Genomic DNA, 23,227 nt, shown 5'->3' on the forward strand with positions numbered 1-23,227 from the left:
GACATGAGCCAAGCGTGGCCAGCTACATTGTTGAGCGAATTGAGGTTGAAGTGTTGCTCAAGTGATTGTTGATGTAGTTATGTTGTGTTATGGTCTGGCTCTAGAACCAGAGCAAATGTCACGAAAACTCAGGCAAGGAGCTAACCAAACAAATACTTTTAATAACAAAAGGCCAGGACATTTCAAATTGCAACACAAATGGGCATTCTCGTAGAATGCCAGAAAGTTCAAGTGCTGCTGCCAAACACTCCTTGCGGCACACCAGGTGTGTCAGAGGGGAAGAAGCCAGCCCTTCCTCTGGATGGGGCGGGTCTTATATGGTGAAGGCAGTGGCCAGCTGCCTCCAATCTTCTTGATGTGACTCTCCAACGATCCAGGGACACTGAAAGACATACAATCCCTGGCAGAGGCCCTGGGCCATCACAGTTGATAATTGCACTGGGAACCTGCTAAAGACTTTTTTCTTTGTTAGATGGAACCGGGTGAAAAAAACCCACAAGATTGGTTGATGCACGGTGGTGTAGTGGCTAGCACTATCGCCTCAGAGTTGCTCGGGTTTGATCAGCGAGCTGGGTGGCCCTTCAGTGTGGAGTTTGGATTGGATAAGCAGCCTTATAATTTAAAATATGTATCCTATTGGATTATAGATGATGGAAAAGAGCAGGACTTTTGTTTAAAATCTGAGGCTGGAAAGATTAAACATGAAGATATTGGGGTTCTTGTCAGTACCTTATGATGATGCACTGCTCCTGTGTGGAGGCTTGAGACTGACTGAAAGCGGCGTCGGCTATGGCGTACACATGGCTGAAGCAGAGAACAACAGAAAGTCAAACATTAGTAATAGAAAAACGTAAGGTGGACAGATGCTCTGAAGGAACTGAAACCTTTGGTGAGATGCATGCTGCCAGTTGTTATTGAAAGTATAATAAGAGAAAGCTGAATAATACAGAAGCCAAGAACAGCCTGTGCTTGGCAATTATCTTTTTTAATACTGTTATTTTGAGATCACAAGTTAATTATTTCGTTATTTCTAGAAAACAATCTTTTATTGTTGCCTCTTATTTCTTATGCGTATGTCCAAGCCCCTATGGTGCTGATTATCCTCCACATCCTACGATGAATACTTGGACTACTTACGTATATATCGCTATCTCCAGAATTTCTTTTTTTCTCACGGATCAACATAAATTAACACTTTAACGTAAGAAGATGAGCTATGTTATCCGTGATAAGGAAATAATGAACTCGGGATCTCGGGATAACGGCATCAAATAAACAAAATGCAAACAGGGCTGCTCTGTGTGAGAATAGTTTGCTCACGGTGGGTTTCTATGCTGCTCTGTGCCCTGGTATTTCTGCCTCAGCTCCTCCGTGTAGATGTTAAGGGGTTTGAAGGGGTTAATGGACAGCAGCATGTTTCCAATGTAAGTCTGGGGAAAAAATAAAATGACAGGCATTCACTGAATGAAAAATTATTGGGGGGGGAAATAAGTCTGAAAATCTCATTTAGCTAAGACAACAGATATTGCTACATGTCTGCCACATTGATAGCAGTTGAGTTGTGGTAGTGCATTATTATTTATCTGTGCTTTGATTGTTGTTGTTTTTATCTATCAAGATGTTCACCACCATTTAGAATTAAAGTATTCAAAGTCTAACTTTGACTTAAAAACCTCAAGGTGGCCCGTCCTAGTTTTTCTGGAGCTTTCAACCAAATCTCACGGTCTTCCTCGGTGGATGGATCTTTGCGCAATTTATACATTTTTTGCTCACTTAGGTTGTTTCCAAAACTTCTTTCAACAGAAATTTCCAGTTGCAGCATGGGGACTATGTCACCCAAATGAAATGAATGAACATCTTACCTGCTTTAAAAAAGGCTTCAGATCATAGTGTGAGATCAGGAATGAAGCTTACATAAATACAGTCACGGTGGAACCTCTTCTTCAGATTCAGCAGCACAGAGCTCTCGCACACCTCTCTGAGAACAGTAGACAAACAGGTTGAAAAAGTGTGTATATACTGTAAGTACTGTGTGTGTGTGTGTGTGAGAGAGAGAGATAGAGAGAGAGAGAAAACTCACTCCAGCTGGGAGAGATCCTCCACCTCATCCACCTCTATGGTTCTTTTGCAGCCAGGCATCACCACCTGAAAGAAGGCAGAGACATGAGCAGCTATGAGGACATAAGTTGACATCAAATCCCCACCAGTCTACATTTGAAGCATCCCTTCAGTCAGGTCCATCAACTTCAGACATCTCTGCCCTTACCTTCTCTCCACAGCCATCTACTAGTCTGGCTAACATTGAATTAAAAGATTTTTTAAATAAGCAAATGAGTCTTCGCCAGAGCCCTTTATGGTTTAAGATGTGTTTTGTTTCTGCACTTCCCCGCTACTAATGGTCCACTCCACCCATAACCTTTCCACAGCGGGTAACCAATCCACTTGCAGCGGTGGAGCAGTGTGATAGCTGATATACCGCAATCTCATAGCGGGTGTGTTGTATGCTCTATTGTATCTGCACAGAACAGGAAATAAATAAAACAGCAGTAAGTCTTTTATGCCCTATTGTCTTGTGTGCACACCGACTATAAGTGATGAAGTAGACCTGATATGCTGACACTCCAACCCTTATACGTTCTTAGACATTAGACAGCAATAGTGTAACTTTTCTGAATTGGAGGTAATGTTTGTTACTTTGGTTTACAGGAAAATACATCTTGACAAAGTAGATTGAGACGTTAGTATACTGAGGTTCACCACTGCAAGAATGTTGTAACAACATAGAGAATGTATCTGCAGTCTTTCCCTGCTAATTGCAGGGCCAAAGCATAGGGACATGTGTCATTCAATTGGTCAGTCAGATAGTCATTCTGTTATCTGGACAAGTATGGGTGGACCCATATAGTCCACCCACACAGGTATGTTCTTGTAGCTGACCTCATCAAACCTCATCTGAGGACTTTGTGGGCAAATGAACACTGTGATTGATTGTTTTTATTGCACCTGTTGCTGTTACACCTTTGTGAATGTTACTGGTTAATGAAGGCCAAATACATGACAATAGATGGCAATACTTTTTTGTTTTAAAAGCCTTGTTAGGAAATCAAGAGATTCTGTCCACTTAAACCCTAGAGGGCAAACAGGAGCAGATCATAAAACAAGGAGGTCTCATACTGAGATATGACCAAATACACTTATCAAACTGAGGGAATTAAAAATATAAGCCTACTTTAAAAACCTGCTGGTACACTCTGCAGTTAAGGTACTTTAAGTATTTAAAGAAAAGTATATAGTAAACAGTTTGAGTATTTATGGCTTATTAGAAACACCTAATTTATAAAAAACAGTGGAAACACAAAAAGAAGTGCCACCTAGCACCAAAGTCTCACAAGGATATTTGTTCAAGCTCAAGCTATTGTAAACAAGTCTATTTGTCTTTGCTTCAATTTACTACAACTAAATTAAAGCTTGAAGGATGTTGTCAGAGCAAACGCAGAGTGAGATTTAGAGGTGGCGATTGAATGGAAACAAGTGAACGCGAACAGATGCAAATTCGCAGAAAGTTGCGCGAACTGAAGGCAAAGACATGTCTGCTTGAGTCATAATTGTTTCAGTTTAAGCCAAAGATTTTAATAATGGAATAATTCAAGGCCAAATTACTCCAATTTCTGAAAGTTGAGAGCTAAAAGTAGAAGGATATGGAGGGCAATAACAGAGAGTTCAAGAATTCCCAGTTAGGTTCTAAGGTCAGTCAGAGTCTGAGCAATGCATGTATTGCTAGCCAGCTACAGATTATGTATTTAATAAACCTAGAATGAAATTTGCTCTGTGTTAAATCTGAATGCACACAAAGAATAGCTAAATTGTGAGTATGATGTTTCTTCTACCCTCAATGACAAGGGCGCTAATAGGACTTCGTCATAATGCAGTATCATTACCTGTGTGCTGACCAGTCGACTCTCCAGCATCTCCTGGGTGGGGTCTTCTGATTCCCAGGGGCCCCTGCCATTGTGGGCAGGAATGGTCCTGGCCTGGCCCCCATCATCATAGACTGTCCACTTGGTTAGCTTCTCCACTGTCTGGTGGGGCAACAGGTTCTCTGCACGCAGCCAGTCCTAATCCCACACACAGCAAAGACAGATGATTGAGATCATTGGATCACACTGATTCAACTACATTTTGTCACGCTCCACCTATTGTTATTTCTCTACCATTTCTTTAAGTGACAGAGTGCAGTTTCGGACTAACTTAATGAAAAGTCTACCGTCAAAAATGTAACACATACCTGAGGGTCTCCACTCATCCGTGGGTTACCAGCCCAGTGCACCTCTGGTTGGGGGATCGTATATATCCCCCCCTCACCCATCAGCTGGGCTACTTCCCTGTCTGCCTCTTCTTCATACAAGGACCGGACACCTGACATCACAGCACTTGCCTCCCCATTTGGGAAGGGCTGAGTGGTGGACTTGGGTATCCCAGTTGCAGCCTCTCTCTCTGGGTCTGGTCCCTTGGTTCGAGTCACCCCACCACTTATTGTTTTCCCCAACAAGGACATCTTGGTCAGGTTGATCTGGGAGGGGTTAAATTTCCCTCTTGCAGCCTGCAGCACACTGACTCCATCTTGATTGTCGAGGGCAGCTCTCCTCTTTCTCTCCTCAATGCTGGACGATCCCTCCGGTGGACCACTGGACTCAGGGCTCCTCTCTGCCACGTCTGCACCTAATGTTAACCCCCCTGGCAAGGACTTCTTGATGGACTTCAGGAGGCTGAGATCTGGTTTGATGGGGAGCACAAGCCTGGCACCTGGTTTAGGGGTTTTTGGCTGTGATGTGGTGAGTTCTCCTGTTGGTCCAGTGGTACTTGATGGAGTAGAAGGTCCAGGAGCTGCCTGGGGAACCTTGGCCATCTTTGCCTTGCCCAGTTTGTTCATCCTGGGGAGTACCACAGCGTATTTGGACTCTACTTCTTTCTCCCCAGCTGGGCCCGCTTCCTCCCCTCCCTCCCCCATCTTTCCCTGAAGGCTGGCATTCTCTTGAACCATTTTGTCCGCAGAGGGGCCCCTATTTTTCTTACTTGTAAGGCTGGTTTTACTGGCCAATCTCATAGCCATCCTATGTTTGAGGATATTACCCTTAGATTTTCTGAGGCCTTGCTTCTGCTGTATCTTCCGGAAGGATAGCCAGTGGGATACCCCAATGGCTTTAGTCCAGGCAGAAAGCTTCTTTCTCATGTTCAACCCATGCGGCATGTTTTTCTGAATCCAACCAGTCATACCTTTTCTCCGTGCAATCAAATGTTCCTTGGGTTTGCTGGACCCCCCATCAATGGCCTCGCTCTCTGATGTTTCCTCGTCAGGCTTCGCTAACACCTTATTTGCTTTCTGCCGGAGCGATGCCATCTTGACCTTCCCCAACAGCAACCTCTGTGGCCGCACTTTGACGACACTTCCAGCGTCCTGCTGCTCCTCAGGCTCCAGAATGGCTTTGAGGTCTTTACCTTTGGCTTTGAGAAGCATAATTCGGTTTTGGCCTTTGATGGCTTTGGTCAACGTTGGTTCAGCCTCCTCCTCTTCGACATCTGGATCAGCTTCTACAGGATCATCTTTCTCATTGATGTTTTTTGTTTGGGTCTTGCCTTTTACTGTGTCAACCTTTTTAATAGAAAGATCTTTTGGTGGTTGAATCTCCTCTGTTGCAGAACTGGATTTGTCCTCTTTTTGTATTTTTTTTCTGTTCTTCTTTTCTTCCTTGGCTTTTTGTTTGGCTTCCTTTTCTAACCTCTGCTTCTCTGCTTTGGCTTTCTGTTTCTCTGCCTTCTCCGCCTGCTTATCTGCCTTTGTTTTTTTAAACATCTTGTATTTCCGTCCTTGTCTAGGCTCCGAGGCACGTGGAGTCTGTCTGCGTCTTCTGCAGGCTTTATCAGCCGTTGGCTTTTCAAAAGTGTCCTGGGATATCACCTCGTCTTCACTCACATCACTGCTGACTGCCTTCTCGTTTACCTCTTCCTCTTCACTGGACGTGACTGCTTCACTTCTAGATTTGGCTTCCTCTGAAAGCTCCTTGTCCGAGTCCTCGTTTGCCGTCTGTTCTGTTTCTGATGCCTCAGCCTCTTCCTCCTCACTGCTCTCCTCACTCCCATGTGTCTCAGATGGCTCTTTGTTACTTCCCCGCTCCTCCTCTTTCTCATCATTGCTAGTTTCCTCGTACGACACCTCCGCTGAGCTTCCTGTGTCGCTCTCTGATTCCTCCTCCTCAGTGTCCGTCACTTTGTCCCTTCTCTTGTTTTTAGGCTCGGTGGGGAGCTTCTTGTTGATCCTCCCACGCACGGTTGGGACTGCTTTTGGTGGAGACTTGAGTTTGGTGGTCTTGCTTTTGCCCATCTTACTATTTTTGTCATGTTGAGGTTGTGTTCTACGATTTACAGTTGTTCTGTTTCCTAGTGTGCTCCCCACTTGTTTCTGCGATTCTTTTGGTTCTGTACCTCTCTTTTTACTTTGATTTACTTTATTCTGAATATTGCTCTTTCCTTCATCCATCTTTCTGTCCTCCAGAGTTGGTGAACCCACACTTCTTTTTTGTCTCCCATTAGGCACTTTGGTGGGAGGCTGAGATGCATTCTGTCTCACATTTTTCTGTTGATTTCCACCTTGTGACTTGACCGGTGACATGCTATCGATTCTTCTGTGATGAAATAACCTAAGAAAAACGTTTAAATTGTCTTTATTTTGTTTTATTTCTTATTATTTATTGTACATTGATGGACAAGTTAGCCATAAAATGAACAATTGCAGGCTGTAAGTTGAGTAACATGTCTGTCAAACTCAGTGAAACCAGGTCCTTGTCTAAAGACACTTAGGACAGACCCAGTTTAGCCATCACTGACCTGATTTGCTATCTGTTGTTAAGTTTGATGGCAGCAATGCATCTCCAACAAGACAAACAACACAAAAGTGGCTATGACTCTTTTTCTACACTGGAGGACAATGACTCTCCTTTTCCTTTTGTGACAGCAAACAACAGTTATTATCTGCAGGTTAAATCTAAACGGCAGTGAAAGGCTATCTTTAGATCTGCCTAAATGTAGTTGTATAGCCTGTACGCCCTGGGGGGTTAAGCAGTGAGAGTTCATTTCAGTGTAATATAGCTTACCAAGCTTCTCAGGTGAAACCCAGGCATGGCTGGGGGGCTGCAAAGTGCTCCGGCGTGTCCTCAAGAGCTGGTGTCACTGATACAAACGTGCACCAATGCTCAATGAGGAGAACTGAAGGGAAGTTTCACACCAATATCCCACCCTCCAACATTATACAGGAAGGCACGGAGCCAATTATGCAATACACACCCACCCAAAGTTTGCGTGTGTTTTATGCATGCACACAATGCCCCCGTCGACAAAAGAGGAGCTGGCGTGCACAGTCACAGGCGCGCTCACACAAACACAAGTTGCCTTCTGAATAATACAGCTCTACCCGTCAGGTCACACAGCTCTGCTGCCGTTCATTTGGCCAGCTGGTGAATGCTTGGGAGGAAAGGTGAGAGGTGCTGCTTGGAGTGATCAACAATAGGTGCCGATGGAGGAGCGAGGGAGAAAAAGACAGAGGGGAGAGAGAGAAGGGGCTCATTACCTGGCCTTTTCCTCTGGGAGAGGGAGATTCCATCACTGTGTGCCGGAATTCTGGACAGGCATCAATTTTAGTTTGGCAATATCTCAAAGAAAGTAACACATTATGATGTCCTAGCAAAACATGACTATGAGGTGTAAGTGCTGACTTTCACTTTACTTTGACAATTTTCTTTTCTTTTTTATATGTCTTTGTATTATAAAAATATAAATAAATTACAATATTTTACATTTTATTATTAACCACTACCCCCTTACCCATAACCCCTGGTCAGCAATGTGCAGTATTCACAGTGTTTCAAGAATATGGTCACCATCATAAATGATTGACCAGAGCTAATACAGTAAAGGTTAGATAGATAGACAAATGTCAGTGAAACTATTTGATCTGGGGAATCTCTGAAACAGGAGAAGGTTACCAGAGGGAATCATAACAGATTAATTTCAGGTTTTAAGGGGGAGATGGTGATTAGAAAAGGTATTCCCCAATTCCTGCACCCAATGTAACTGTTCTCCATAGGAGGACCCCTCTTCTAATTCTGAAGGATAATAATAAAGAATCCAGAGCACATCTCTCTGCCTCCACACGGTTCTCGACATTGATCCAGCTGAGTTGGCCGCTGGAAGCTAGCGGTGCTAAAAGCGCTAACAGTGCAAACAACGGCAACAGTGCTGACAGGGCTAACAGTGTTTACCTGAGGGGGAACCGGAGGGTGGGCACTACTCTTCTACAACAACATTGTGCGTCGGGACATCGTTATCAGCTGTAACCAACATAGGAGCGCAGTGCAGAGTGGCTGCAGTTAGCAAGTCAGTAGAGCACAGCAGAGAGAGTAACGTTCACTATTATGCATGCGAACCCGGACCGGCTACGTAAACAAAGCACAGAGAAATACAGATTACAACACACAGAGGGAGAGTGACTTCATTCCCTGCTAAGGTAGACGTCACCATATCTTTACATTGGAAAGGAATTTTTCCTGCTATATTAATGCTCTGAATCCCGTATATAGTAAATATTTATTAAGTATTTTGTTGGCATGTGATGTTGGTTAAATCATCTACAGTTAAAACCTGGGTTTGGTTGAACACCTTCTACATGTCTACTGTAGGTTAGAACTGTTGTTGTAGCTGCTGATTGGAGTTATATGCAACGTACTCGTCTAAAAGAAGTCCCTCGTCAACCAAACTTTGTGTGGTTTTAAGTTAGACATCTGATGTCACCAATTGCAGCAGCAGTAGTAGAATAGTGGTCAGGGTTTCATCATGCAGCAGGACAAGCATCCTAAAGGTAGAACCAAGGCTACAAAGAACTTTTCCAAACAGAAGACCAGACTGAAGGCAAATGGCTATTTAATGCCAAAAGTGACTTCATTTGTAGTACAGGCCTGGCTGAGCATCGTCAGGGAAATACCAAGCGTCCGCTAACGTCTGTGAGCCCCAGGGAGGAGGCTCTGATGGATGTTAAGCTAACCCAGCTAGGACCTAAGGATACTCCAGTCACCAGCCTACTCATGGCTGTCTGATGTCCGGTCACAGAAAAATAAGATGGATGATGCTTGGTGCTCAAACACAGTCAGAGTTGATGGACAATGTTTTCCTGATGTCAAATTTTAAATGTTAAGATATTGGCCATATTAGCTGACCAGAGAATTGTTGTGGCGGTTTACATTCCTTATGATACAAATTCAAGAAATGCACTACAATAATGTACTACTGTTTTTGTTTGTCGTGTTTTTCTTGTTACAAATGGGCTACAACTAAATTTCATTGAGCATTCCTGTTGCATAATGACAATAAATGATCTTTGAATCCTTTTCGGAAATTACACTTTTTCGAATTCTGAGCCAAGCTTAGCAAACTAGAAGTGAACAGCTAACCTGGCGACCCCATAACAACGCGTTAAAGCTCAATACCAAAGTCCCATCCAGTCGCCATTTTCCAGCTCATTTGACGTCTTCAGGTTCCAAATGACGCAGGGTCATCGTAGAACAGAGGCTGTTGGCCTCAGCCTGGTCCTCCGAGAGCTCAGGTTGCAGCGAAGCCGGCGTGGCTCGAGGCAATTAGTGGACAAAGCGCCTTATTCTATAATGGATGATCAAAACTCTTGGCTGTGCATGTATGACAACCGATCCCTCTTTCATCCACTTCACTGGAGATGGCCCGGCCGCCGCGGCTCACAAAGAGCAAGATTATGAAGTAGGGCTTTAAGAAGAGAGCAGGAATTGAAAAAGAACAGTTGTGTAATATAAATCATAATGTCACCATAATGACGGGCTTTGGATCTATATGGTGTGGCTTCTTTCAGGTTTCAGTGGCGTGTACAGAGACTGGAGCAGCATTCAGACACAATCGAGGATGTTTTTGCGCTACCAGAGATGAAAGATGTGGGAAATAAAGCAACAGACTCACTGGTTTCTTGGGAAAAAAACATGTAATAATTATCCACAAGAAAATTGTAGTGTGTAGTAAAAAAAAAAAAGAAAAAAAAAAAAAAGGGTTCTTAATCAGTTCACTACAAAAATATATTCTAGGCTGATGCTAAACACCCAGCATTCTGAGACACAGTACCAAAATATTTCCTTGTACGATCTAAATAGCAGCCAACCCCAGTTACAACAGGCCCACAGGTACAGACTGAGTCACTTACATACTGTATATATTAAAAACATTTCACTACAATAGCTTACAATTACATGATTCATTGCTGGCATATAAAAATGGTTTACATAAAAAATAATTAAAAACCAAACCCCATAGAAAGCCCCCCCCCCCCCAAAAAAAACAAAAAAAACAAAAAAAACAGTACAGCACTGTGAGCTCTGCAGTAGTGGAGAAGTACCTATGGCAGGTCACAAAGTGGACGGGAGGGGAGAGGGCTGCGTCAACAGTGTACAGAGGTACACCATAGTTTGTAATGCTGTGGCTAATTTATGACGGAAAAGTCATACAAACAAGTTTGCACCAGTATATTCAACATATATAAAACAACTTTTGTATCTTTTTTTCCCCACTTCTGGGGCATTACTCATAACATTTCCCTTAATAGTTCATCTGAAAACTATGGAAGCCCATTTACACCAAAAAAATAAAGGGTGCGACATTTAAGGATTCACAAAATATAACCATTCATGCAAAGTCAAACTATTGACATGCCAAAGTAAAATTATGAAATAAATATTTTTTTTTGCGTCAAAAAAAAAGATGAAAAACGGGGTAGCTCGAAAAAAACAAAAAGACTTTAGAGTCGGAATTATGATAGCAAGTCAAATTTAGCCACGTACTTAGTATGAGATTTGCTAAGTAAAAACATTTTAAAATGATAACATATATAAAAATAATATTGCGTCAAAATGACAATATGCCAAGTCAAAACTATGAGATTCTATAAGTCCGTAATATCTTATTTTGAGGTTGTTTTATCATGTTTACTTGTGACAATGTCCAGACTTTACCATCTAAATATTATGATCCTCCATAGTTCATAATTCAACACATAATCTCATAATATTGACTTGCCACTTAGTTTTACTATCATTCCCAACTTCTCTTCTGTTTGTTTTTTTCCTTCTCCCAGCAGAAATGGGCTTCCACAGTATTAATCAGAGGTTTCTTCAAATAAAAAATAAAAAATTAGGCACAAATCAAATCAACATAATTCAAATCCCACCCCCCGACCACACTCCTTCCAGCTGTATGTCCATGTGGGAGATGAAGGCCAGTGAGAGTGTGGTGATTGGAAGAACTGTTGCCACATGAAAAGGCTGGTGGTGGTGATGAAGGCTTTTTAGAGTGAAGTGGCTGCGGGTTCGATGAGTGGCATCTATGGAACATCTGAGATGCTGGTTTGGTCCTGGCGTTGATCTTCGTGTGATGAATTTTGGCATTGGGTCACATGTCAGGAGGGCGCTTCATGTCGCTTAGGGGTTAAAAATGACGGTGAGTGCGCTGTGATCGTTTGCGTACAGTCTTTAGGCACAGGTGGTGTCTGTTCCTCGCCCCTCCGCCTGCACCGTGAGTGAGCCTTGCGCGGCTGCCGAGAGCCATTCGCCGTCTCTCCACGGGGGAGGGGGGGGGGGGGGGGCGCGTGGGAGCTGAGAGTGGGGAGGTCAGTCACTGAGGCGAGGGGTCGGGGGTCAGTAGTGGTTGCGTCGGCCGAGCAGGAGGTGAGTGCTGCTACGGGACGGCGGTACGCTTCAGTTCACTCTGAGGAGACAACAGTCAGAGTCAGTTTACAGAACCAAAAGGTTAGAAATGTGCCACTCGATTAGTCTCACCTCTACTGTCCAGAGACGTCTCTAAGCTACAGCGTTCTTCACATTATTCTCCAGGAGCGACCTGCGGCGAACACACAATAGCTTCCGTCAGCATGACACGTTACAGCTTTGAAAAGGCGCCCGCCCGGCAGCATGTTTACCTTTAAACTGGTTTTGTTGCTAAATTTATGCCTCATATATGTCATATGGGAGTTATGAAAATTACAATTTGCAGACTTGTGATTATTGCTCACATCAAAGTCCTAATTATGACTGGGAAGATGTTTGACTATACATCCAGCTCAAACGAAACTTAATACTTGACACCGATCACTATGCTTTAATTTGACTTGTTATTAGTAGAAAATATAGATGGGGTAGGGTATGTACTTTGGAAACATTTCTGTTATATTTGTTAAAAATTCTCTTTACATTCTGACTAATCAATATATCAAATGCTCTGACAAAAAAATCAAAACATAATCTGGTATCTGTTGCTGTAATAAGGACTACAGGACTGTAATAAGTCTTCCATGGGCTGCTCGCTACTTTCATTGGAAAGAGAGTTGCTAATGCTTGCTGGTTCCTCCAATGTTCTCTGACCCAGTTATGAAAGGGGCGTTTTGTTAGCAAATGATTTGTTTGCTTGATACTTTCAAAACTGCATTAATGGATTTTTTGGGCTACTTGAGGAAAGCAGAACGAGCTACAGCTGAGGCAAGAGACGTCTGAAAGCCCTGGAAATGACATTAAATGGAACACCACCTAAATTGATAATTCCAATATGTCATGTCCATGACCCTGGAATGTTCAATCGATATTTGTGAGCATGATAAACGCTCTCTTAAAGCCAGAAACCAGAGAGGGAAGCATCAAACATGCGATGTCATTGGGTTTACTGGGAGACCCACAGAGAGTTCCTTTTCTTTTCTTTAATGTAGTGTTCTCAGTATATGCTACAGTTTCTGTTTCACGACTAACAACATTCTCCCGGCTGCTCTGTGTCATCTTTCTATGACTGTGGAGCAGACATCATAAAGTATAGTTTCAGCACTCTAGTCTTTGGCAAAGAGATGTTCATGTTTACTAATATTTCTGTCTTAGGTCATAGACCATAACATGTATGGATTTTGAAAATAGGCGTGGTTCCCCTTTAAGTGAGCCGTGATTTATGGTTGTTGGACAAATATTTCGATCACTATTATTAAACACTTTTCCCTACAGCTTCAGAGTGGCATTTTCTAAAACTGTGTTGACACTATGATATGACAACACACAAATTCTGCTTCCAACGGGACGTCCCTTACATGTGCTCACCAATCTCAGTATATTGATGATACATTGACAATGAAGTGGAAACGGTGACGCTGTCATCTGCTTTTAGAAAAGGAGGATCAGCGATGGGTGATACTTACGTCTGGTCTCCTTCTAGCGACTTCTGGATCTCTTGAAGTACTTCTGCAAGACAGCAAAATATGACCGTAACTAACCAGCGTTCTCAACGCAGCACTCTACACTTCACATGAGACCTGAAGCAGCGGTTCAGTGACATCAGGATACAGGTCGCGGAAGCCAAAGGGGAGTTATTCAAATCATGCGTTGGGACGAGGTTTGGGAAACACGGCTGTGGTTCATGACCTGCTGATGTTGGCGTGTCTTACGGGAGCAGAAAGCTGACATACCAGTTAGGAGAGGCAGACCATGGTAAAACTATAGCGGATACACCCGATGAAATACAATGTTTGTATTAATGCACTCGTCAATCTAGAGATTTTTTAAAGACAGAAAACATCCACATTGCAATAGGTGTCTATATTACTACTTTCTCTTTTTATGTCTGTAGATTTCTCCTAAATTCACCTAAAGTTCACATTAGATAATGCCTCATTTGCATATTTAAACATAACATTTCAGAAAACTTGCAATCCAAAAAATAATTGTCTTCATGGAATTAATCAACTGGGGAAGTTTCCTGGTTCTCTCTCTCTCTCTCTCTCTCTCTCTCTCTCTCTGGTACTCACTCTCGTCATTCAGCAAAGCATGCTCCATAACACGTCTAGCTGCACTTTCTGGAACACAGGCAACAGGCAGAGGACACGTCAGTACAACCAGCCACAAACAAGGTGTGTGTGTGTAAAAACAGACAGACAGCACAAGCACAGAGTTAAACAACATGGAACAGAACACTACATGTGGACATGTAGTGTAGTGTTCCCTCAGCCAGTGGCACATGCATGTTTAAGAATGATGCTGGCCTTTTAGCATTGAGAGGTCTCTGGCAGACATGTTACCTGCATCCTCACTGTCTTGTGTGGTAATTCTAGGAGAAGGATAGAAAAACAAAAAGAAAAAAAGTCATGGGTACTGAAAGAAATCATGAGTTTCAAATCAGAGTAAAATACAGAAAAAGAAAGATTTCTACCTATGCGCAGACGAAGCTCCATCGAGCTGTGGCCTACGTTGAGTCGAGGAGCCGGTGTGAAGAGGAACCTCCATCAGACAGCGAGGCTCCACCAGGACCCGGGCGGACAGAGAGAACCGCTCAAACTCAGATGGAGAGATCAGGTAGAAGCCTGAGGGAGGAAAATGGCACAAAGACTGTTTCTAAACTGAGCGATCATTTGGCCAGAGAACACGAGGACCAGGACTCCTAAAAAGACCAGTCTGCTATGATTGGTCAGCGTTTCCGGTCTTCCGCATCTGAATAGGGGCGGTGTGTATTCCTCCTACACTTATGTTGAAATCTCGCTCTTAGGTCTGTAGCTGCGACGGTTAACGCTGAGGGAAGCACAGATGTGTGTGTCGCCGTGTTTACCCTGGCCATGCTTGGTGAAGACACAGGAAGCGATGCCGCTGACGTCCTCTCGCCGCACGCAGGGGTAGTGGACCTGCATCTTGACTGTCGGCAGCGACACCACATGGACGTCGCCCTGGTTGGTCAGGACCACGAGGCCGCTCTCGCCGTAGTCCTCCGACCGGCTGCTGCCGAACCAGGCCACGCCCACCCGCCGTACCCTGGAGCCATCCACGGCCGTCAGCTTCAGCTTCATCTTGGCGCTCACCTTTGGCAGCGTGAAAACCTGAACAAGCAAGAACGAGTTTCTCCACACAGCCGAGCACTATTTAATGCCACTATAGTTTGGCAGCAAAACATTTTTTAGAAATTAACTATACGTTTTAAAATCTTAGTCTTAAATATGACAAGAATAATATCTACAATTAAGGCCTCCACAGGCCTTGAATGAATTCAATTCTGCTGATCTTTAGCATATACAGATCTTAACCGTTTGAACTCTGCAATAGAAATGGTACGTCAGCGGCTCCGTCGGTAGGTTTCTGGACCATCATCAAATGCTGTATAACTCTAAAATCTGTACAACCTAAGTTAAGAGCTTACGTGAGTTAATAAATAATTGGTCAAAGTATTGAATTTGTGTCGTAAAAAAAAACAAAAAAACTGTTTCAATCAAATTTGAAAAAAACGTTTTTCCCGAAGAATTCTGAATGTAGAAACAAGAACACAATATTTCTCAAAACAACTAACGTTATTTAAACTATGTAATTTTTTTCAGTTTGTGACATATGCAAATTTTTTTGAGCAGACTCAAAGGGGAGTTTTTTGTTTGCTCCACATGACGTCATCACGTTGTGCGAAAGACAGAAGCCTCAGCTTTCCATGGCAAGATGAAGGAACGTGCTAGATGGAGTGTTTTTTTGATGATCTAAAACAGGATCATGCAAACAACGGTCTCCTGCGGCTGCCTGGGGGGAGGTCTGTTATGAAAGGGTTAAGAATAGAATAATAATTTAGAACATTTTGAGAAACGGCAACCTGTACTCGTCTTCGGTTCTTATATTGAACTGCAAGCTCTGTGGCTCAACTAATTAATAGGGTACAATTTAAGCTGCGTGTGACATTTTTTTCTGGTGAACCTGATTTTGCCGGAATCAGACCTAAATGCTAGTGAATCTGCATTTTTAACATACTGCACCCTGTTGGATGTGGGTCAACAATAACTTGTCGCTGATCTTGACCTCAAATAGTCATTTTGGCAAACTGAAGTACTGCTATGACTATATAGGTATTCCATCTGTGAGTATGCAGTAGTGGATAATGGGCGTTTGTTGGGTGAGAAGGTTCCAGAGTCTGTGTGTGTGTGATCCTGACCTTAAATTGCTCCTCAGATATGACCACGAGGTGGTGCGAGCCCTGCATGTTGGGCGAGCGAGCCAGGTCGTGGGCCACCTCGAGCGGCTCAGGGAGAGGAGCCCCGTGTCCGTCCAGCACCACTATGCCAACAACAGGGGCCCGGTGCATCAGCTGGATCTCCTTAGCTGGAAACAAGAGGAGGACAAAAAACGAGGGGGAGAGAACATTACAACGCGAAGACAGAGGTGAGGAAGTAGTCTACCCCCAAAAACATCGAAAAAGTATTTTGTTTCTCACCCGGCTGTGCGGTGACTGGTTCATCCGCTCTGCGCTCTGCGGCGGGAAGGCGGAGCATGTATGCAAACACACAGCCGCCGTTGGTCCCTGCCCACAGGGAGGGCGTGTTATGTGAACCTGCGAGAGAATGAGGAGATGTGTGGGAAACCCAGAGGTACGGTGCATGTAAACAGAGATATGGCCCCCTGATGGCCAGTAGAGAGAATTTTAAGTTTTAAGACACTTCCGAATTGGCCTCCCTCAGCAGAACCGGAGGTTGCCGCCTGGGTGGGACTCACTGTCTGAGAGAAAAGTGTCGGCGAAGTAGATCATCCGCACGAGGCCGGTGAACGAGTCGTCTGAGGACCGCGCCTCGATCTTCCTCTGGACCGGAGCCAGCTCCATCTCTGCCAGCTCAGCCTCCAGACGAGCGTTGGCATCCTGGAGCTACTCGGAGAGAAGAGGGCGATGAAGGTTGGAATGGAAATTCACGGCACGTTAAGCGGTCCACTTTCTGCCTCAGTACTGCTGAATGAACAGAGAGCTAAAGAGCTGACCTTGGCTGCGTTGTTGACATGATGTTTCCTTAGCGAGACCCTGCTGCGTCTGATTCTCCTGAAGGACTGTCGGAGGGATTTCTTTATGCTCTTCACCCTGGACAGAGGACCCTCCATGGCCAGCTGGTCACTGGGGTTTAGGGTGCACCTACGATTGGGAGAATACTGAGGTAACACATGAACGCACTTCACTGTAGTCGTTATTACAAACCAAACCAACGTGCTATTTATCAACTCGCGTGGTTGAAAATGTTGCAATCGTTTTTAAAACATAAATAATGTGTAAAGTACAACTCATTTGCTTCCTGGCTTTATTCAGAGGTTGTTTGAAATTAGAGAGCGCTAGTATGAATTTAGGGGAATAGGCTATGTTTAAAGTCACTACGAGGAACTTTAATTTTTCTGTAGTTTGGCGGCCCCTGTGGACAAAAGCAGCAGTGTTTCTGAGCGTCAGAGTCTGGGTCGAAAGGCAGCAGTGAAGCCGGATCTGGGTCTGTCCGGATCTGAGTGTGCTAGTCACTGCCGGAGGCCACGCTGGGTCTGGTTTCAATCCGACCCAGTGGCACCGATGACAAGCATCAAGAATTACTATATCGAAGTAGCCAGTCTTCTTGCTCATGTAGACACATCAGAATTACTCTGAGATCGTTTCACAACCAGTAAAAAGTTTCTCGCAATAACTTAAAAAAAGAAAAAAAAAAGGGGGGGGTAATTAAGATTGTGCAGTTCACTTTGCAAATGACAAAAAATGTTTAAAAATAAGGTGGTAAACACTTAAAACTGGTCCGATTATCATTGTGTATCAAATGTTTGGAACTGTATAGTCCAACCTAGACATGAGTTGCCGATTAGAATATGTTACGTAAACATGGTAGGTGTATAATAAACTTAGCTTCAGACGACACCTTTTCTGTTTTTTTTAAATTTCCCTTTATTCTAATGCCTTATTGTTAATTTTCTATTTTAATGTGCTTTCTTTTTGGAATATTATAAATGATTATTAAGACTTGGACATAAAGACCTGATTTGCAAACCACCTAACAAAAACCTGCAGAGACTAAACTTGGAGCTGTGCAGCTGCTAAAATCATGAAGCGGGGATCTCTGGCGGGCGTAAACTTCCTGCGTAAGCTCTTCGTCTGCGTTTTCTTACTTGACGAGGACGTTGTTCTTCTGTTGGTAGTCATAGAGGCCGAAGCCGTGGCTGGTGCCAAAGGCCACCAGCTTCCACTCCGAGTGCAGGGTGAGAGCGGTGATCACGGCGGGAGGCTGGCACTGGACCAGAGCGAAAGGCTGGAAGCCTGGAGGGAACAGCACCGGCTCTTCTCGCACGTCCAGCCGAGTGTGGCCCTGATCGACAAGAAAAACAGACACTGTGCTGATCGGATCACTTTCACTCTAAACTAGACTAAAAATAACCATACAAGGGGGACATAACAGGAAAGTAACATACTGTAACGAGCACTGCGAGATATAACAGCTTTCATGGAGCGATGGGTAAAAGCATTAGAAAGGGTGAAGTCACGAGTAACGTGTTAATGAGTCCGATGCCGCTCATTACCTTCCAGCGGAAGCCCTCTTGGCCCTGCAGCAGATCCACAACCTTAGCCTCCACTGTCTGCTCTGCCGCCTCGTCGTTCAGCTCCAGCACCAGGATCTGGAGAGACAAACGCAAGACACGGTGGAATGAGAGTGACTGAGCAGCCCGTACCGTTCTGTCGGCTACACCCACACCGGTGGGGAGAGACGTTAACAACAAACACTCTGGATACAGAGTGTACACCAGACCGCTCATACTTTAATAAACCCTAATCCCTAACAGAATGCATGTGTTAGGGAAATGAGGAAACATCACAGAAATTTGAGTTGCCTCTTGAGATCATTTGTCGTGCTCATACGTAGCGCTTCCATCGTCTTTTCATTGCTGATTTAGACCAAATCAAAGAACATGTAGTGATGTCAAAGAGTAATTCTTACTTTCATGGTTTCATTAATATACTGGATTCACCAAGTTCATTGCTGAGATCTGGGAATGTGGTAGCCCCTTGTTAGCCAAAGAGAGAAGTGTACAATTATTTCCAAACTGTCAGTTTCAAAAGGGCCAATATTTAGTAATGTAATATAATATGAATAAGTATGTTTTCATTGTGTATAATCACCTGAAATTAAGAACTGTCGTGCTTTCGTTAGCTTGGAATGAGCTCTTCATCTTTATATCAGTATAGGGAGTCTGCCACGTTGCACTGCAATGTTTCTACGGTAGCCCAGAATGGACAAACCAAATGCTGGCTCTGGAGAGAGCCTACTGCTATAACGTGAGCCGCAGAGTGCAAAACCGTGCCACCGCCGCCCGCCGTCTGACTTCCGTTGTTCCAAAAGAAGTGTGATTATGGTGTGGATGGCCTCTGAGCGAGGCCAACAGCCACGGTGGCTAATGTTACCGCAGTCTTGGAAAGGGAGGAGTGAGCGGAGGAGTAATTAGTTGGTTGCAAGCTGCAACCTCAGCACTAGAGTCCACCAAATCCTATACACTGTCCCTTTAGACCCGTCTGATCATCCGAGCGCTGGAGTTTCTTTCCCAGTCGGACTTTGATGCAGCAATCTCAGCAAATAGCTTGGTGAGTACGATGTTCTTATAGCTGATAGAAATGATGGTTCAAACTATGAAAGACAGACTCGTGCTGTAATAAACCAGATTCATCCTTCAAAATGGGGGAGCACTTTATATGCATGCATCAACGTTTTAATCATAACTTGCTCAGTCTTTAGGAATGCAATCAGAAGTGTGACACTTAATAATTACAGCTGTTCACCAGTCATCTCACCTGTCCAGCAGTGCCAGCCACAGTCAGATAGCCGCTGTATTTACAAAGGTGGATCTTCTGAACGCCGAGCCGCGGGTCGTCACTGTAGGGGTCAAAACAGCCGACCTGGAGAGAAAAGTAAAAAAAAAAACGATAAGTACGCCGGCAATTTTGCGTTGTACTTTTATAGGAGACAGATAAAAAAACAACAGTCAAAGCGTCACAAGCCGACTTTACTTTACTGGAATAATAAAATCTATTCAGGTAGGGATTGAGATTCTTATGAAACAATTCACCACGTCTAAAAAGTGTTTTTTAGTGTGTCTGTTTTAACAAAAGAACCTTGATATTGCTACTGGTGGACAGTAAGTTAAAGTTGTCTCAAGCAATACTGTCTGATTTGATGTTTTTTTTTAATTTTGTGTACAATTTATTTGAAATGTGCATGTTTTTAAGACTGCTCCTATTACATTTATGACACTGAGAATTGAAAAATACTAAAAACATTTAGTTGTGGTTATTTGAGCAAGTTTTACACGAATAAATGTTACCTTTTGCCTGTGTGTTTTTCATCAGTGCAATCAGTAGAAATAACTTTCTTTTAAGATTTAAAACTCCATAATCTGATACTTTATGCCATAACTTGCCACACTGCCTTTATTAGAGCACAATGGACTGGAGTATCCCTGAGATTAACACCCTGATGTACTGAATCGAGAATCAATTTGAATCGAACAGTGACCCCGAGACTCAAAATAGAACCGCAAGGGACCGAAAGATTCACACCCCATAAATGCTACTGTGAAGAGTAACCAGATATTTAGGTCTAGGGTTGGTGGATTGCCCCTTAAAGACGAATAATATTATTGTATGAATCAGCCAGTAGCTCTCCTGCTTCAGTCTTGATTGGGACAGCTCATCGACACAATTCATTCTTGACCTTATAAACTGTAGTTTGGAGCTTCTTCAACAGCTGGTAGTGCTTGAAAGCAAAGAAACCGTTTGTAGGACACACACCTTTCTGAATGGCGGCCACTCTCCTTCAGTGCCTTGATTCATGTTGTCGTTGGGGTCGGCGTCTGTGTGGAACACTCCAGCTGTGCTTAACTTGTACATGGGATACAGACAGACTCCAGATGCATCCCAGAAACGCACCGTCCCATCCTCATGCCTACAGACACAAACACACATAAATAAATAAACAGGATATTGTTAAATCTGTCAAAGGGACGTCCCAATAGATATTTCCAGAGTTGAGAACTGACCCTGTGAGGAGCAGGTCTCTCTGTGGAGGGTCTGGGGCCAGGTTCTGGCCTCCCGTTATTGGCCATGGCTGCATGGAGAGGGGAAATGACAAGTTTAACAATAATACCAACCTAATGCCATCTCGTTGAACCAGAGATGAAAGAATGTGTCCATATTCTGAACGCAGAATACCATACACGATGAACAGCTTTGAGGAAGTTTTGTATCAGAGGATACATTGTTGTGGACCTGTATCGTACTTTGGACAGCGACGTGCATGCACATATGTTTAAACACACACACACTTCTCCCCTGCGTGGTACGGCACAGCTCTACTCAACGCGCCATTTTCTGGTTCTCCATTAGTAACAGTAACTGGTACTAGTTCTTAGGTACCACCTCGCTTTGTTTTTTTTTTTTTTGTTTTTTTTTAAAAAGGACCTGGTACCAAAACTGAATAGACCTGAGGCGAACCATGCAGTGAAATTAGAGAAAATGAAGCTGGAAAATCGTTAAGTCCTTTTATTTGCACCCACGTTATACTGTAACCAGTTGCTCTGGTCAAAAAGTAATGAACTTCGTGTCAAAGTTTATAAGGACGTTGATGATATAAAAATATAACTAATTTCTAGCTTTATTAACTTATCACTGAAGAAAATGTAACATGTCTCTAGGGTTTACACAATTAAGGCTTAAAAGACAGCAGTCATCTATACTGACAATAATTCAATAATATTTGTTGATGTATTTATATCATGTTAATAATACACAAATGATATTGTGTAAATGATCCAGCGCCTCTCAAATTATTTTATAAAGTTATGGTGACTCTTTCCCCACCTCCCTACACTCGTATTTTGAGTGTAATTCATTTTTTTGTTAAATTTTCTAAAGATATCATGAGAATATCATTATCTTAAATTCTTATGGCCACGATAATCGTGTAGCTAAAATCGGGTATCTTGACAGCCCTAATATTTATCTTCACACCCTTCGTGATGTGACAAAAGCAGTGACTAATGTCTGGGATGAGAAACACAAAGGGATCTCAACAAACGAGTTACAAATCACAAACTCAATGAGAATTTTTTTGTTTTTTTTTTGTTTTTATAAATCAAAGATCCACATATTATTCAAAGAGGTAGCTTCTGCCCGGGCGTACCTTTTTGGAGTAGTGCGTGTTCTGCAGGTCTCCGGTGGCGAGGACCCGCTCCCACAGTTTGAGGGGGATGGCGGAGACGTGGTGGGAGCAGGTGATGGCGGAGCTGTGGAGGGGAACCAGGTACGGTGTCTGAATGACCGGCCAACCCTCCGTCTGCAGGTCTATCACTACCAGCTCCTCCTCTACCAGGACCACCAGCGCACTGGGGTCTCCTGCAGGTTGACAGAAAAGAGCAATAACAGTAGTTAGATACAAATGTACATACTGACCTTGGATCGGTTAGTCTCTACAGTACCGGTGTCAGAACATCTGAAAACAATCTGGGGTTGTCGTCAGGTCGTATTGCTGGAGGGAAGGGAGGCACGGGAAAACCAGGACCAGTACTGTGGACGGCAGACCATCAGACCCTTCTACAGTAAAACCAGAGCTTTTCTAAAGGGACTCTGGTGCTTGGAAACACTACCACTGTTTTTATCCACAGGGGCCGCCATAATTGACACAAAATGAGAGTTCCTCGCAGAAGTATTAAAATTTGCATTTCTATGTAGGAGAAATCAGATGACTGCAGAAAGCTGACTTCAGGTTACTGAAATGAATGTTGACGCACTGCGTGACACAATGAAAACCAGCATCTGACTTTGGAAATAACTCATGCTGACCTACAAAAACGGCACAACGCAATATAGCCCTTCAAACTTTGCTAAGCAGCATCCTTTTCAGAACTGTGCATGCTATACGTAAGGTATTTGTTTTGGTGTGTGTGTGTTGCCTGCCTGTGTGCTGGGGTCTGCCCCTGATGGCAAAGAAGTCGATGATCCGGGAGGTGAAGTCCAGAGCCACATGTGTTTTACTGTGGATCACTGTGATGCAGTGTCGGTCCCCGTAGCTGGCCCTGGGCATACCACCGCTGAACAGCAGGAACGGAGGCCTAGAGCGAACACGAACACACACACGAACACGAACACACACACACACACACAGGTTCAAGTTCAGTTTGCACAGAGATTAATGTGTAACAATTGGTCGTGTAACACATGTGGGAAACCAAGTTAAACATTAGAACGGTGAGGACGATAGACTTTCACTAAAGTGAACTCACCCTTCTTCTGTAGGTAGCTGAACTATTTTAGAAATGGCCTTGCAGGGGAAATGTCCTACAGT

At 43.6% G+C, this 23,227-nt stretch overlaps 2 protein-coding genes across 4 annotated transcripts in view; both read right to left on the reverse strand.

Annotated features, from left to right (window-relative positions):
- myo15b (myosin XVB) overlaps positions 1-6,379 on the reverse strand; it is a 54,005-nt gene extending 47,626 nt beyond the window's left edge. Inside the window, exons 1-6 of the mRNA XM_031842968.1 lie at positions 4,286-6,379; positions 3,939-4,115; positions 2,081-2,145; positions 1,915-1,978; positions 1,321-1,430; positions 730-804 (exon numbers count right to left, since the gene is read on the reverse strand). Of these exons, the coding sequence (XP_031698828.1) occupies positions 730-804; positions 1,321-1,430; positions 1,915-1,978; positions 2,081-2,145; positions 3,939-4,115; positions 4,286-6,379 (2,585 nt within the window). The remainder of the gene's footprint in view (positions 1-729; positions 805-1,320; positions 1,431-1,914; positions 1,979-2,080; positions 2,146-3,938; positions 4,116-4,285) is intronic.
- A 4,247-nt stretch (positions 6,380-10,626) lies between these two features.
- The window catches only part of llgl2 (LLGL scribble cell polarity complex component 2), a 50,852-nt gene continuing 38,251 nt past the window's right edge, over positions 10,627-23,227 (reverse strand). The window contains exons 9-27 of one of the 3 annotated variants that reach the window (XM_031842981.1): positions 23,166-23,220; positions 22,840-22,994; positions 22,067-22,278; positions 20,925-20,992; positions 20,677-20,830; positions 19,681-19,785; positions 18,417-18,512; positions 18,009-18,205; positions 16,857-17,004; positions 16,599-16,746; positions 16,321-16,437; positions 16,042-16,208; positions 14,689-14,953; positions 14,296-14,446; positions 14,165-14,193; positions 13,895-13,942; positions 13,289-13,331; positions 11,895-11,955; positions 10,627-11,823 (exon numbers count right to left, since the gene is read on the reverse strand). In XM_031842981.1, the coding sequence (XP_031698841.1) occupies positions 11,916-11,955; positions 13,289-13,331; positions 13,895-13,942; positions 14,165-14,193; positions 14,296-14,446; positions 14,689-14,953; positions 16,042-16,208; positions 16,321-16,437; positions 16,599-16,746; positions 16,857-17,004; positions 18,009-18,205; positions 18,417-18,512; positions 19,681-19,785; positions 20,677-20,830; positions 20,925-20,992; positions 22,067-22,278; positions 22,840-22,994; positions 23,166-23,220 (2,198 nt within the window). In that variant the 3' untranslated portion in view covers positions 10,627-11,823; positions 11,895-11,915. Of the gene's footprint in view, positions 11,824-11,894; positions 11,956-13,288; positions 13,332-13,894; positions 13,943-14,164; positions 14,194-14,295; positions 14,447-14,688; positions 14,954-16,041; positions 16,209-16,320; positions 16,438-16,598; positions 16,747-16,856; positions 17,005-18,008; positions 18,206-18,416; positions 18,513-19,680; positions 19,786-20,676; positions 20,831-20,924; positions 20,995-22,066; positions 22,279-22,839; positions 22,995-23,165; positions 23,221-23,227 lie in introns of those variants that run through there. The other 2 variants (XM_031842982.1, XM_031842983.1) reach the window with 2 other exon arrangements.

Source organism: Anarrhichthys ocellatus, unplaced genomic scaffold (assembly GCF_004355925.1).
Source record: "Anarrhichthys ocellatus isolate YVR2014 unplaced genomic scaffold, GSC_Weel_1.0 scaffold4, whole genome shotgun sequence".
NCBI lineage: Eukaryota > Metazoa > Chordata > Actinopteri > Perciformes > Anarhichadidae > Anarrhichthys > Anarrhichthys ocellatus.